General features: G+C 33.7%; 2 protein-coding genes across 2 annotated transcripts; one reads left to right on the top strand and one right to left on the bottom strand.

The window, feature by feature from the left end:
* Nucleotides 1-5808: 5808 nt before the first annotated feature.
* Nucleotides 5809-6978, top strand: LOC105765127 (hypothetical protein). The gene has a single exon (XM_012584079.2). It carries the CDS (start codon nucleotides 5972-5974, stop codon nucleotides 6848-6850), a length of 879 nt encoding a protein of 292 aa, XP_012439533.1. The 5' UTR covers nucleotides 5809-5971; the 3' UTR covers nucleotides 6851-6978.
* A 1683-nt stretch (nucleotides 6979-8661) lies between these two features.
* On the bottom strand, nucleotides 8662-14494 carry LOC105765128 (adenine phosphoribosyltransferase 4). The gene is made up of 6 exons (XM_012584080.2): nucleotides 14039-14494; nucleotides 13433-13543; nucleotides 10820-10912; nucleotides 10177-10326; nucleotides 9719-9777; nucleotides 8662-9539 (listed from the first exon to the last, which is right to left on the bottom strand). The coding sequence occupies exons 1-6, from the start codon at nucleotides 14118-14120 to the stop codon at nucleotides 9486-9488; spliced, it is 549 nt and encodes a 182-aa protein (XP_012439534.1). The 5' UTR covers nucleotides 14121-14494; the 3' UTR covers nucleotides 8662-9485.
* Between the last annotated feature and the right edge of the window lie 261 nt (nucleotides 14495-14755).

Raw genomic sequence — 14755 nt, 5'->3', positions numbered from 1 at the left:
TAATAACATTGAATTTTTTCCATTTAATCTCTAAACTTTAATTAATAATTTTCTAAATTAAATTACTTAGCTGATATTAATTCCGTAAATACTCCTATCATAATATCACATACTCATTTTACTAAATTAGATTTCGTATCGTTGCAGTAGATCACCGTTTAATGCAAAAAGTTGTGAGTCAGTTAATGAGTTCATCTCCTGCTGACCGGAAGGTGACAAATGATGTAAGGGATATGATTATATATTTATGACACTTGAATTCTTATGGCCTTCATCATTTTGGTCAAAAGTCAAATTCATATCCTCCTCACACACACTTAGAGCACGTTTGGTTCGCTGTATTGGATTAGAGGTGTAATGGAATAGAGGTGTTATAGCAAATCAACTGTTTGGTTGAATGTAATGGAATAGAGGCGTAATAGTAATCTTGTGTTTGGTTGAATGGAATAGAGGTGTAATAGCATAATGGAAAAAACTAAAATGACTAGAATACCCTTAGCATAAATTTGTTTTGGTAAATGATTATTGTTATTGTTATTTAAATTTTAATAAGATTATTATTATCAATAATAAATAATTTAATCATATTTAAACATAATTATTATTAAATATATTTTAATTAAAATATATAATTTAATAAAATTCTTAATAATTAATATTCTTATATGAATTTACTCAAATCATAATATATGATACTATAAAATATAAATTAACATAATTATTATTAAATATATTATAATTAAAATATATTATAATTAAAATATATAATTTAATAAAATTCTTAATAATTAATATTCTTATATGAATTTACTCAAATCATAATATATGATACTATAAAAGATAATTTAACATAATTATTATTAAATATATTTTAATTAAAATATATAATTTAATAAAATTCTTAATAATTAATATTCTTATATGAATTTACTCAAATCATAATATATTATACTATAAAAGATAATTTGAAATAATCAATATTAAATATATTTTAGTTAAAATATATGATTTAATAAAATTTAAAATAATTATAACTAATAAAATTTAATAAGTGAGTAAGAATTGAACTCTAAAAATAAAATAAAAACATAACCATATCGAATTATCATCAACAACTCGATTGAATTTACAACAATTCAATTAAATGGAAGTCTTGCCTCAATATCTCACTTCAACTAAAAATATAAAGCAAGCATTCAATAGAAGAAATTCAAGCCGATACAATATCTCTTTCACCCTGCTCTCAACTCCAATTGGCCTTCCATGAAACCAATTCTTCACTTCAAACAAAATAGCTCACCAATCTAGCAGGAAAACGAATACTGTCCAAAGTTGCCATTGAAAATAACCTCCAACTTCATGTGTCCATTCCACAAGTTAAGGGAAAAAGCAATCTCTGCCAATTCTGGATTTATATGATGCATTGATAAATTAGGAAAAAGAAGGTCATGAGGTAAGGTTGCTAAAAAATCATAATGAATCAAAAGTAATTTACCTCTCCAGGAAGGCTAAATTGCCAAGAGCACATGTTTCCTCTAAAGCACCAAAAACCAGAAGGCATATTTGTTGACAAGTTGCAGTACTACCTCAAGATCTTAGTTCAACTACAATATAAAGAAATCATTCAGCAGAAGAAATTAAAAGCTTACTTGTTCCTCGTTTTCAGCAGAAGGGAATCTGCCATTTATTCCCTCTACATTCTTTGTTGTCTTCGTTCCCCTGATAGTAGCAAATTTCTAAAGTCAAAGCTTAAACTCTAGGTTTTGGCTTACTTATACTACAATTCATTAAACCCTGTCACTGAAAAGCACATCTATAATGTTAGATAAATTTTGTCTTGCATTGGTCACAACCTTGACATTGAGACCACTAGAGATCAAAGTTATATAATTCTAAAAGACAATGCACAGAAAATACCAACCACCTAGTCTTACATCAACATAAAAGCCTAAGTTATAAGAAAAAAACAATCTTTCTGACCCCTAATCACACCAAAAGGAGAAGGGGAGAGTAGCTACTTGAAATGGTACATTTTAAAGTTGCAGTAACAAGGAAATAAGATTTGTCACTTTAACTTACAAGGAAATTAACAAGTATGACAGATAATATTCCCAAGTAAACACATATAAAAGTGAACATGCTAGTGTGGCATAGGCAAACACAAAAAACCAGAGAGGAAGTCAATGATTATATACTTACAGTAGATAAAGATTGATTCAACCAATTCAAGAGAGAAAAAGAGTGCAGTGGCTTATGTATTAAGAGTTTTTCAAACAACCAGGTGAACCTAAAATTAGCATTTCTTTCAGGATACAGAGTGAAAAAATGAATAGATGGTTAAGAAAATGTCAACCACATAGATTTGCATAATCAAAAGCATTGTGTAGTCACCCACTTACCCAAAATTGTAAAAGAAACCAAGAACTTGGCATGACTCTTTAGACAAAAGAAAATAATGCAATCAGCTGCCTTCAATTCTAACCTTTCCAAGATTATACCCATTGAAAAAAACCAAAACTTGTCTAAGTTACCACTTTCACAGTTAGAAGTGACACCTAATTATCAGTCAATTCATCTTCATACAAAACTACCTGCGTAACAAACATGAATACTTCCCTAAATGCAAACTTAAGAATGTTAAGAAAAGCATACAAAATACAATGTATCGTCTTTCATACCATGTTTATAGTTTAAGACGCTGACCTCATCATAGAAAAGAATTGGTTCTTTTCATGTGAGCGCAGCGACATCAAGCACACGATGTGCAATCCTCCCAATGGAGGCCCGAGCTCCCTTCTCAAATTTCTTCCTTGGGTTCGATTGCAATTTAAAATGACAACAAAATCATCATCAATCACTATCCTAAATATCCCGGGACACAAAATAAACCTTTGCAAAATTTCCTAGTCTCTAAATTCTCAAACAAAATTGCTAATGCATGACATAGAACAAAAGCCTAATTCTAGCAGCTCCTTTAAAAGAAAATATACCTTGTTTGAATCAAGCTCAACCATGTCACTTCCACGGTCATAGTCCAATATCACCTTAGGAACGGTTCATGAAACATCCAAACAATCAATTTTGCTTCACTTTTAGTTTAATATTCAAAAGTAAAATAAAATCAAACTAAATGATCGTAAAACTGAATTTAAATCACCAAAAACGTTAAATAAAATAATCGACATTTCTTTTTACCTTCTTAATTTCCATTGAGCAGCAGAAGGAACTTCAACAGGAGGCAAACCTTCATGCTTCCAACCGGAAAAAGCATCTAATGCATTGAAACGAATATCGTTGCCGCTTATGACGCCTTTAAGAGAACCAAATAACTTTCACCGAATATCATTTAGGTAAAGTGGCTAAGTTTGGAGTCTTTGTTCCCATTGTTGGAGAGCCAATAAGTTGAGAATCAGCGGTTACCACCATGAAACAAAAGAATGGTCGAGCGGATGAAGAAGAAGAAGCGATCGCTAATGAGTGATGAAGAAAAAGCGGTTGTGGCGGCGAAAGGAAGGAAAAGTTATGGAATCGAAAAATCGAAGAAGCAATTAGGAGGGTAAAACAGGGTAGAAGAAATGGGGAGAACTTAATACGCAGCAAAACAGAGCTTTTCATCCGGAATAGAAATCGGTGGATTTTGGGGATTAGGTCTGTAATGGATTAGACCTGTAATAACAATACACTGAACCAAACAATGGATTAAAGGGGTATTAAGTGGGGCTCACTGAGCCAATACACCCAACCAAACATGCTCTTAATTTCAGGTTTCTGGTCTCACTCCCATCTCCATCTATTTTGTATTCTCATTAACATTAATAATTAATCGCCTTATATTTTGACTCGTCGTCGCACTCCACCATGCCCCTTTTTTTTATTTATCAATTGTATTGGTTTCTTTATCATCTTCCATTTTTTTTATATAAAATCTGTAAATTAGGTATTAAATTTTAATTTGATATCAAATAACTTCCTTCTCGGCCTTCATCTCCTAACCAGTAATACTTCTTTGTATTTTATGAAGTTGATTGAAAATGATAAGGAAGTAGAAACCCAAGTTAATCCATTCAATTTTTATTTAGAATTTTAAGATTTGTGAATCTAAGAAAGATGGTTAGGCTAACAGAGTTTGCCTCTTGAAATGAGATTTAATTCGACTCAATTTCGAATTTAATCCATACCATTATACCTTCCAAATACCGAAAATGAAAGATAAAAAGAACTCAAAAACACACATAGAAGAAGGGTGTCTGAAAGGAAGCACGCCAAGATCTAACGCAGTTCCCGGAGCTTGAAAAATAGGTAAGATTCTGTAGGCGTGGAGGCAAAGGCTGGCAAAACTCCACCCACACCCTCCTAACCCAACTCCCCCCGACCTTATATTTACCATGCATGCACTCCTTTTTATTAACCTCCCTCTAATTAATATTCACTTTGTTCTTATCAACCTAATCACTCCTTAATCCATATATGCATTCAAATTTTTCTTGCCATTTCATCCACATCAATATTCAATCATGATTTCTCTCCATTTACTAGGTAAGAGGATTAAAATATATGCAAATCTCAATGTTGTCCCCTCCCTTCATAACTAAGAGTCTATTATCCCAAGGGGGCAAGCACCAAATTGTGTGTACCAAGAGAAGAATTTTAAAAAAATGTGGTAAAAGAAGAAAAAAGGGGTTGTCGTTTTATAAGTTTGAATTTCAGTGCTTTTCCAAGATGCTTTTTTTTTTTAATCTCTGCCAGTTTCCATTCTCTTTCTATTCTTTCCTAGTTTGCTTTTTTCTATTCATTCCATCTGTTTTTTTCTCTCTCTCTTCAAAGTTCAAACTTCTATAAAAAGATTCCAAACCCTTTGAATTTGGCCCCTCTCTCCCATATTTCCTTTTTCAAAAACACTATATTTAATGGAATCTTAAGAAAATAATTCTGGGTTTTGTATGTAATTTATATATACAGTTGGATCATGGCAAAGAAATCCAGTAGGTTAGAAGTCATGTAAGAATGGGAACAAGAGGGAGTTTCATCCGCTGTTTTTTATTGGCTTACTCATCAGTATGTGTATCACAATACAAGTGAAAGCCAAGGTCTACTGGTTTTCTGTTTCATTGAAACAGCAAGCTCACCAAGAATTTCTGTATAAAAATAAAGTCGAATTATTAATTAATGTTTCTTGGATTTGAAGGAGCATTTTCATTTCTCTCAACAAAAAAAGAAAAACGAAGCTTTCTATAAAAGAAAAAAGAAGACTTAATATTTAATCATTTTATGTAATAAAGCATAACATTTAGAAAAGAAAAAAAAAAAGGAACTTTCACTCTGTTCATTGTTCATTGACAAACTTAAGGCTTAGACAGCATATTATTCACTATGCACCTTTTTACGATGGATATAAAGAATAAAGATAGAGATAAGTTTGCAAACTTTAACAAGTAGTAGTGGTAGACCATTTGCTAATGCTAGCTACCAGCACTCAATATCTTTAACCCCCCAAAATCAACCCTGACATTATTTCATTCCTTAATGGTAAAAAAAAACTCTGCAATGTTGTTAAAGCATCTCTTAAATAATTTTTTTTTAAATTGTGGGTACCAAACTTTCCTAGAGGAAGGAAAATAATAACTTTTCTATTGTTACATTGCTTTCTTTCATTAATGAATATTTTGTCCTTGGAACCAAAGCCAACAATTTGTAAGACAGAATCCACGTGGGTAATGAAGTTCCATAAGGACATTTTCGTCATTTCCGCTTTCCACCCCTTCAAGACACAGCTCCTCCATTAATATCCCGCCATCTCCTTTCCTTTCCACTCTTTTCCCTCACTCTCAAACCCCCCCCCCCAAAAAAAAAAACCCACAAACTACAAAGAAAAAGCAAACAAAAATGAGAGCAAAGCGTTAGAGAGAGAACAAAAGAGAAAAGGAGAGCGATATTTTTTCTTTGGCTAACAAAAAAAATAAAGGACCCGAGAATGGCGAGCGGGTGGGTCAAATCTTTGCAATGCAAATCGAGAGCATATGAAGATGTTTATCACCCCAGCCCTAAGTATTTGATCCCTAGTACCAGTTGTACACGAAGTTCTCAGAGCATCAAGGATGTCATCCAAACGGCCAAGAAAAAACCCAAGAAATCGGACACCAAACCCAACCCCAAACTGCTTTCGAGGTCCAGCAGTAAACCCGAATCCGATTTGAATAGTACTCCGCCTCCGCCTCGACCTCGCCGGAGTAGTTCAATGCCTTCCCGTGCCGTTAGGAACCCTGACCCTGTCCTGCCTGCACTGACCGAACTGCCTGAGGGTCACCCTTCGAGGAATGTCGTGGAGATTATTTTCCATACGAGTTGGAGCCCCAAGGCTTTCACGGGTCGGATCGAGATGATTTTTAAAGTTCAAAATGGACCAAGGACGGTGAGCAGGTTCGAGGAGTACCGAGAGACTGTGAAAACTCGGTCCAGCTCGGGCTCGGGTGGCCCGGCTTCTGCCGACGAGGAAAATGCGAGGTGCGTAGCCGACGGTAACGAGGTAATGCGGTTCCATTGCTTGGGTCCCACTGCAGGGAGCTGCGGAATGAACGAAAAGTGGCTGTTTTCCGGCGGGAAAGGTGCTGCGATTTGCACGTATTCCGGTAGCGGCGGGGCTCACGAGAGGGCGGGAGGTGGGATGGGGAGGAAGGCGATGTTGGTTTGCCGGGTTATTGCTGGTCGAGTCTCGAAGCGGGTAGGGTTGGGGTACGAGACGTTGCTGGAGGGGCGAGTGGGGTGTGACTCAGTGAGTGGAGACAACGGCGAGTTGCTGGTGTTTGATCCACGTGCAGTGTTGCCTTGCTTTCTTATTATCTACAAATTGTAAAAATACTTTGTTTTTTTTAAAAAAAAAAGAAAGAAAGAAAGAGGATTTAAATGTTGGTTAAAATTATTATTTTTTGTGTGAGGGAGGGTGCATCGTCTTTATTGCATTTATCAACACAATTTTTATCTTCTTTTTGGGTCGATTATTATTCTGGAAAAGAAAAAAGAATTGGGTTGATAAATGCTAATTAATTCAGGTACCTAACCCTCTTGCTTTTGCTTTTTCTTTTGTACTTAATTAATTAACCCAATTTAACGTCTGAATACCATTACCATTCAGTATAATGAATTTGATGTCAATTTAGGCGATAATTCATAATTATGAGTTTGATTGAAGCCAGTATCATATTTAAATTATCGAACTACATTCCAATGTTTGAATCATTAATAGAAAAAATAGTTATTTTTGGCTCTATGTTTGATATTATCTGAATGATTAACAAGAAGTCAAGCAATGGGGAGGAGAAATCCAGCGTCAAAGGTGATTCATCTTCCAGGCAGCGGATATAAGATTCAGAACTACTCTTAATTTAATTTCACTTTCCACATTCGCTTGTTTCACTCCATGTTTTTAACTTTTTTATATTTTCATTGTATAAATTATTAATAATTAAAAAACTGACATCAATGTGGCCAAACTCGTAGTAATAGTTAAACCAATCTAATCATCTGTTTTTAATCTAATTTTTTAAAATAGAATATTATTATTATTAACACAAATAAGCAATAATACAAACATAAGCATTTAAATTTGATTCAAATAACTTTTTAATTAATTTTATTTAATTTTGCATCCATCCAATTTTAATGATTTTAGAATAATAGTTGAATTAATTGGAGCACTAATTTTTATTTTTTCTAATCAACAAGTGTGCGCAACTTTTACTTACCTCATCAATAATTATGATAAGTTAAAATTTTATTTTATATTGTTTGCACTTTTTTTTTTTACATTTATTTATGTTAAATAAAGGTTTAATGCTCAACAAACTATATTACTTTTCCCACATTTATACTTAATTTGTTTCTACTTCGTTAAATTATCATTCCATTAACTAAAATAACCGTATTGTGATTTCTTCTAAGTTAGTAAACAATGTGGGGCTGACATGGAAAATATGAATTAAAATAAAAGTTTTTGTTTATTCTCCTCTACAGTTAAAATGATTTTTAATTTTGCAATTTGCATTATCCTTTTTTGTCTCCTCTCATTTCTTTATCCCCTCTCTTCTCTGTCTCTTAACTCTTTTATCAGATCAAATCCTATTACTTAAAAACATTCTTTTTCCTCAACGCTTCCCAGAACCATTTCCCCCTTCCCTTCCCCCACTTCACTCCATTCTTTAGCTACTTCAAAAGGGGTATAAGAAGTGACCGTAGGATTTGGGGTTAGTGAAATTCTCTTGATGGTGGAATCCAAATTATTTGGAGATTTGTAGACACAAAATGGCGACATCTGTGGATGTTTAGGTAGAAATAACAATGGGTTTTGATTCTTCTTTTTAACAATGTTCAGATTTCATGGAAGAAAATGGCCAGCCGGTTTTTGGGTTCCGAGGGATTTAGGGGTGACTGAACTGTTGTTTAGTTTTCCTCGCTAGGTAAAAAGTTCTCGCTCGTTAAACTGGATAGTTGTTTTTCTTTAATTAAAACTAAGTTATTTCCACGTAGGCGCCAAGTTGGTTGCTGATGCAGATATTTTTTGAAATGTGGCCTTTTTTTATAGGAGGAGTTCCCAAGTTTTCGGAATATTTGAAGGCTGTTACAAAGAAAAAATAAAAAATTGCAATACATTAAGATATACGTTTAAGGTGAGATTCAGAATAACGTTACTTGCATTATAACATGCCAAATACGATAATGTTAATGTTCCTAAAATTTGAAAACACTGCAATCGCCAGCCGACGGTGACATTCTAATGGAAAGGAAAACGTAAGGGCACCAATCTCCACAATTGATAGGAGCACTTGAGAACCTCCCTCTTCTCTTTTGTCTTAACCTTTGCCATCTGTATCTTAAATTAAGGAAAGATGCAACCGACATTTGCATTTTTGGAATATACATATGGTTTTTTTAGACCATTGTTTTATACATATGACCTTCAATGACAGCGATATTGAACTCTTCCTCGACAGTGACAACCATTCCTAAATGACGCAATCTAAAAGCATCTCCTGCCCTGAAGATTGGACAAATCCCGCATTGTTTGTTTCAGCAGACATATGCACGTATAAGAAAGCTACTGTTGTTATGAGACACGATTTCAGGGACGACAATGGGGGGAAGCTCTGTTTGTAGAAACTAGAAAGGGTCCATCCACACGTCTTATCAAGACAACAATATATTCAGGGTTTATATATTTTATTCCTTAAATTAAAAAAAAAAGAAATAAATGAGAATAATCCTAAATAGCCCTTTCCATGAATTCCAATGATTATCTGCTGCTAGTTGATATGGTCTTTGCATGAATCAACAGCCCTTTCTCCATCACCAAGATTTTATCAATCTTTCACTAATGAGGGTTGAGAATAAATAATAGTAATAATAATAAAAATAAAGATTCCAGGTGCAAGTAGATATCCATGGAGCTCTAATGTACATCTTGTTATGCTAGCGCACCGTTTCGTCGGATAGGCTCAATAGGACTCCAGAAGTACATACAATGGCTTGCCATTCAAGCGTTCTCGACCCTACAAATATGTTAATCACAATATTTTGCTAATTAAGGCCTAAACCAAATATACCCAAACATCTATGTATATGGATGATGATATATACAGAAAATGAAAATTCCTTTGCGTTCACAAAGTGCATGCTTTTATGAGCACAATATACAAGATGCAGCTAAGATTGGAAGTTAAATACACACCTTTAAATCTGGCAACTCGATAACACATGCACATTCAACTACCTCTGCTCCAGCGCGTTCTGAAGATTACCACATTTATAGTGAAAAGATTCAGTAAAATCAGGAGAAGACGAATGCCGTCTTTGAGAATATGATAATCAATGTCAATGAAGATCACACAAGAATTAATTTTTGTTTCCCAGCGAAATATAATCACGGTATAACACAACTCAAACTAAATGTCACATAGCCTGCTGCTACTTCCTTTTGGCCGAGACACCTCTCTGAACTCACTGACCTACCGAACCGAATGCCATGTTATGCGCATCTTATTAACAGTGCAAATACAAATGTGAAATGCAGTAAGAAACATCTTCAGGCAGCTTTTCTTGTAATACCATTGCCATTTAGTTATACTCAAAATGCATTCGGCTTTTAATAACAATATGCTGTTTGTGTTAAGAGTTTGTAAGATTTACCCAGTAACTTCATAGCAGCACAAAGAGTGCCTCCAGTTGCTATCAAGTCATCAACAACCAAAGCCCGCTCACCGGGTTCAACAGCTCCAAGATGCATCTCCAGACAATCCCTTCCATATTCCAGTTCATACTCTTCTGAAATAACTTTACCTAAAAACATTGTATATTTTGAAGGAAAAAAAAAACAGACAAGTTAACCTCGAGAATTTAATAAATCCGAATGGTATGAACATAAAAAAATATACTACTCAATCTTTGAGAATATCAAGTGATAAGATAAATAATGTACTCAGAAAATTATGAATATGTACGAAAAGCACAGGCAATCAACAGAAAATATAGTTATCACATTAGAGACAACTCTGACAAACATGCACAAGTGATCACCCTGACTAATCATCAACCTTAGTTCATCGTTAAATACTGACTGTGGTGCAATTTTTATCACTAAGCTTGAATTTTCTATTATAACAATAAAATAGATAAAAGTAGAATGAAATGTGTTACCAGAATTCTCCGGTTACATCAGATAACCAGACAAATTTCTGATTATACAAGCATGATATATATATATATATATATATATATATATATATAAAGTATAAAAGATTCTTGTGCATATCTGCACGGTAGGAAATATTACCAGGCAACTTGTTCGGTTTTCTTAAGGGAACAAACTTTGCTCCAATTTCCAATGCAATGGGAGTACCGAAGATAAAACCCCGAGCTTCTATACCTGAGATTCAAGCTTTCTTATTATAATCTGTAAGTCCAACATATGCTAGAGGGAAAACAAAACAAGACACAAATGCAGTGATAGAAGATTAATGATTGATATCAAAGGCTTGATATATAGATTGGCCCCTAAACTTGGCAAATTTTCTCAAATTGACCCCTAATCTTTTGTTTGGATCACATTAGTCCCTAAGGTTGGCATCCATTGCACAAATCGGTCCCTATGGTTAACACCATTAGTTTTTTAAGGCATAATATATAGATTGGCCCCTGAACTTAACAACTTTTCTCACATTGGCCCGTAAACTTTTTTTTTGGATCATATTGGTCCCAAGGTTGGCATCCGTTACACAAATTGGTCTCTACACTAACACAAGTTGCTTTTGATGAACTTGTTTATGTGGACAAATATGGGGGCGAGATGTGGAGAAATAAGGGGATCACACATGTATTCATCTTTAATCATTCTTAAATTTTTTGCAAAAAACCTTAAAATTTTGTTAAAAAATAAAAGAAATATATAAATTATAAAACTTTTAAAAAAATAGGTATATAAATTGAAAATAAAATTAACAAATTTAGTTAACATTTCAAAAAAGGTTTAAAAATAAAAATTTTGGTTAAATTTGTAGTAAATTAGAAGAAACAGTAAAATATAAAATTAAAAATATTTTAAACATTAAAGAAACAAAATTGACCGGTTGACATTGGTCAAGCCCAGTTAAGTTCGGTCAACACCTATCAAATTTTCATTATCTTTTGTTTTATTCATTTTTTGTATATTTTTAATTTTTATTTATTAAATATCTTTAGATTTTAAAAGTTATTTTATTTTTTAAAGTTGAATATTTAAAGAGTAAGCTTTTAAATGTTAAATATTAACTTAATTTATTGTTTTCATTTTTATTTTTATATATTCAAAATTTTTTCAAAATTTTAAAGCTTTTTAGTTTTAAGAATGGTTAAAGATGAATCCCCCTTGTCCACATCAACAAATTCTTAAAAAAAAAACAACTGTGTAGCAGATGCCAACCTTAGGGACCAATATGATCTAAAAGAATGTGAAAAAAATTGCCAAGATCAAGGGCCAATCTATATATTAAGCCTATTACAAGTGGTATATAACCCCCCTGCCACCCCTCCAAAAACCTTGTAAAATATTTTTGAGTTGAATTAAATAGCAAGTATTGCTCCAAATTCATCCCCCATTCCTTCTCCGATTCACATAAAATAGAAACGAACTTGGGTATTCTAAGTAAAAGTTAGATTCTCCTCCTCAACCTCTAACCAGATGAAAAGCCAACTAAACAAGAAGAGCAGGCCAAGGCTAGCATGAATTACTTAAACGTGACATGTAGAAATCGAACCAACCACAAGAAGCATAAACATGATCAATGCGCGACCATTGGCAAAGAAATTGGTAGTTGATTGACAGTTCATTGCATAATCAGATAAGATTTCAGTCTGACGAAAATGGGCTTGAATTTCCAAAGGCAGTCTAATACAATATACACCCTTGTTCTAGTATGACAAAATCAGACCCCTAGGAACTGACCAAACCTATTGGACAACATTAACAAGAATGGTGAAAACGTGTTATCCTTATCTTGTGAGGGAAACGCCGCCATTTTCCATATAGGTTCCATTAACACAAGAAGACAACCCATGCCTACGTTACCACACACAGAGACAAATTATAATGTACATGCAATAAGACAAAGCACACACAAATAATAAATGATTCTTTTCTTATTAAAAAGACCAAGGCACCACTATCAATGATAGGATTATCAAAACCCTTTTTCACTTCCCTAGTAGTGTGTCAAAGTGACAAGGCATGAGGAAAAAAGAAACAGCAAATTATCGTTTCATCCAGCAATGTAGAAGCTAACCAAAGCCAGCAATGAAAGGGAAAATGGAGGAAAACAACTAGTATTTCTATAAGCAACAAATGCATCAATCATTCAGCAGTGATAATCACCTTATGGTTGTATAATTAAGGCTAAAAATTATAAGAAAAAGGCGGCTGGGAATTTACATCATCCTGTCCACCTCAAGAAAGGTGGGCATCCATCACCAACCACCATCAAGCCAAGTAGGATCCAAGCACATGGCCACAACAAGAATGTGTGTGGGCAAAAGAGAGTGAGAGGGAGCAATCAATGGCTCCTCCCACTAACAAGGGGTGGTAGTCAAACGAGAAATGAAATTTAAAGGGAAAAAAAGAGAGTCACTTCCATTCCAAACTCCGTGAAACGGCATTAAAAAAGATAACCAGAAACTTATGCAATTTGAAGGGGGCATATCCCTTTTACCCCTGTTTCTACAGAAGCTTACTTTCTCATAACCATGGACCCCACCTTCTTTGATGCTAATCAAACAGCCATAAAAAACAGTTCTTGAAAAGCTATGAATCAAATCTCTGGCACATCAAAAACCATAATAGTTTCAGGGAAAAAAAAAAAAGGACCTTCCATTTTTATAAAAAGGTTTTCTCCCCTTATCTCACTTTGGTTTTTACCTGCAACAACTGAAATGTTCTTCCCTTTGTATCTCTCAACGAACAAATCCACTGTATCCTTGAATGCTTTAGGATCCAGTAAAAGAGTAGTTATGTCTTGAAACATAATACCTGCCATTTCCACCATACATGATACCAAATTCACAATCTAACGTCAACAAAAAACATGGAACTGGTTTAGATAAATCATGCAATTTTCTTTCAAAATGACACGGTCCCAACTTGAATTGGGCAGAAAAGCCGTATCAATCAATACAAGTTCAGTCTTTATGGTCGTTTATATTATTCCAAAGGCTGTAAAAATCTGGGTTTTAAATCATAATCCATTTTACAAAACTTTCAAGGCAACAAAAACGAAAACTGGAGTACATGACAGAACAAAGAGATTAAGTGTGAGTTTGGATGGACGGTACGTTTTACTGCAGTTAGCAATTAGTGTAAAAATAGTGGTAGCGGTGAGATTAAATACTATAGAGATACTGTAGCGTGAGACAAAAAAATAAGTTAAACGCACCGCACCGCAACCAATCTAAGAAACCTTTTTCTTTTCTTTTTTAATCTTGCAAAACTTAAAAAAAAAAAAGAGGAAAGAAGGAACAGAGGAACCTGGTTTTGGGAAATTGGGGACAACACGAATCTTGGATTGGATGCCATGAATACGGGGATCTTTGTCTCTGTAAGCCGACATTGTCTATTGTTTTTTATGCTATCTATCTGTCTATAAATATTATCTATTTCCCCGTCTTTTTAATCTTATTTCTTCTCTCTATGACTCGCACCATGTAAGCAAAGAAGAAAGAAACAACAACACTCAACAAGGAAGACAACCAAAACGGCCAACACTTCCTTTCCTCTTGTCTCCCCTCTCTCCCAATGTTCTTCCTTTGATACTCCTCACACCCTTTAAATGAAGCAAGATTAAAAAAAAAAAGGAAAGAAAAAGTGGGTATTTATAAGAAGAGGAGATTTAAATTCTGTTAGAGAAAGAAAGAGAGAGAGAGAGAGAGAGGGAGCTCTCTGCACAAGAAATATATAGAGGGAGAGGGAAGAAATCTTTGCTGGATGTAAGTAAGAGAGAAGCGGGTGTGTGTAAAAAAGGGTTAAAAACAAAAAGTTGTATCACGAGGCCGCCCCTGCTTTTTTCTCATTTCCTTGTAAAATAAAATTTAGATTTTTTTGTCAAATATATATATAAGCTTTGCAATAATTTAAAGAATATTTTAAAAAAGTATAATAAAATTTGAAAAAATTAATTTAATTATGAAAATAAAAAGAATATAAAATTTATGTATTAAAACTTTTAAAATTTTAAAATATTTTCTC

The sequence above is a fragment of the Gossypium raimondii genome, chromosome 12 (genome assembly GCF_025698545.1).
Source record: "Gossypium raimondii isolate GPD5lz chromosome 12, ASM2569854v1, whole genome shotgun sequence".
NCBI classification, from domain to species: domain Eukaryota; kingdom Viridiplantae; phylum Streptophyta; class Magnoliopsida; order Malvales; family Malvaceae; genus Gossypium; species Gossypium raimondii.
Note: the sequence above shows the minus strand (reverse complement) of the source record. Positions and strands in the feature narration are given on the sequence as shown.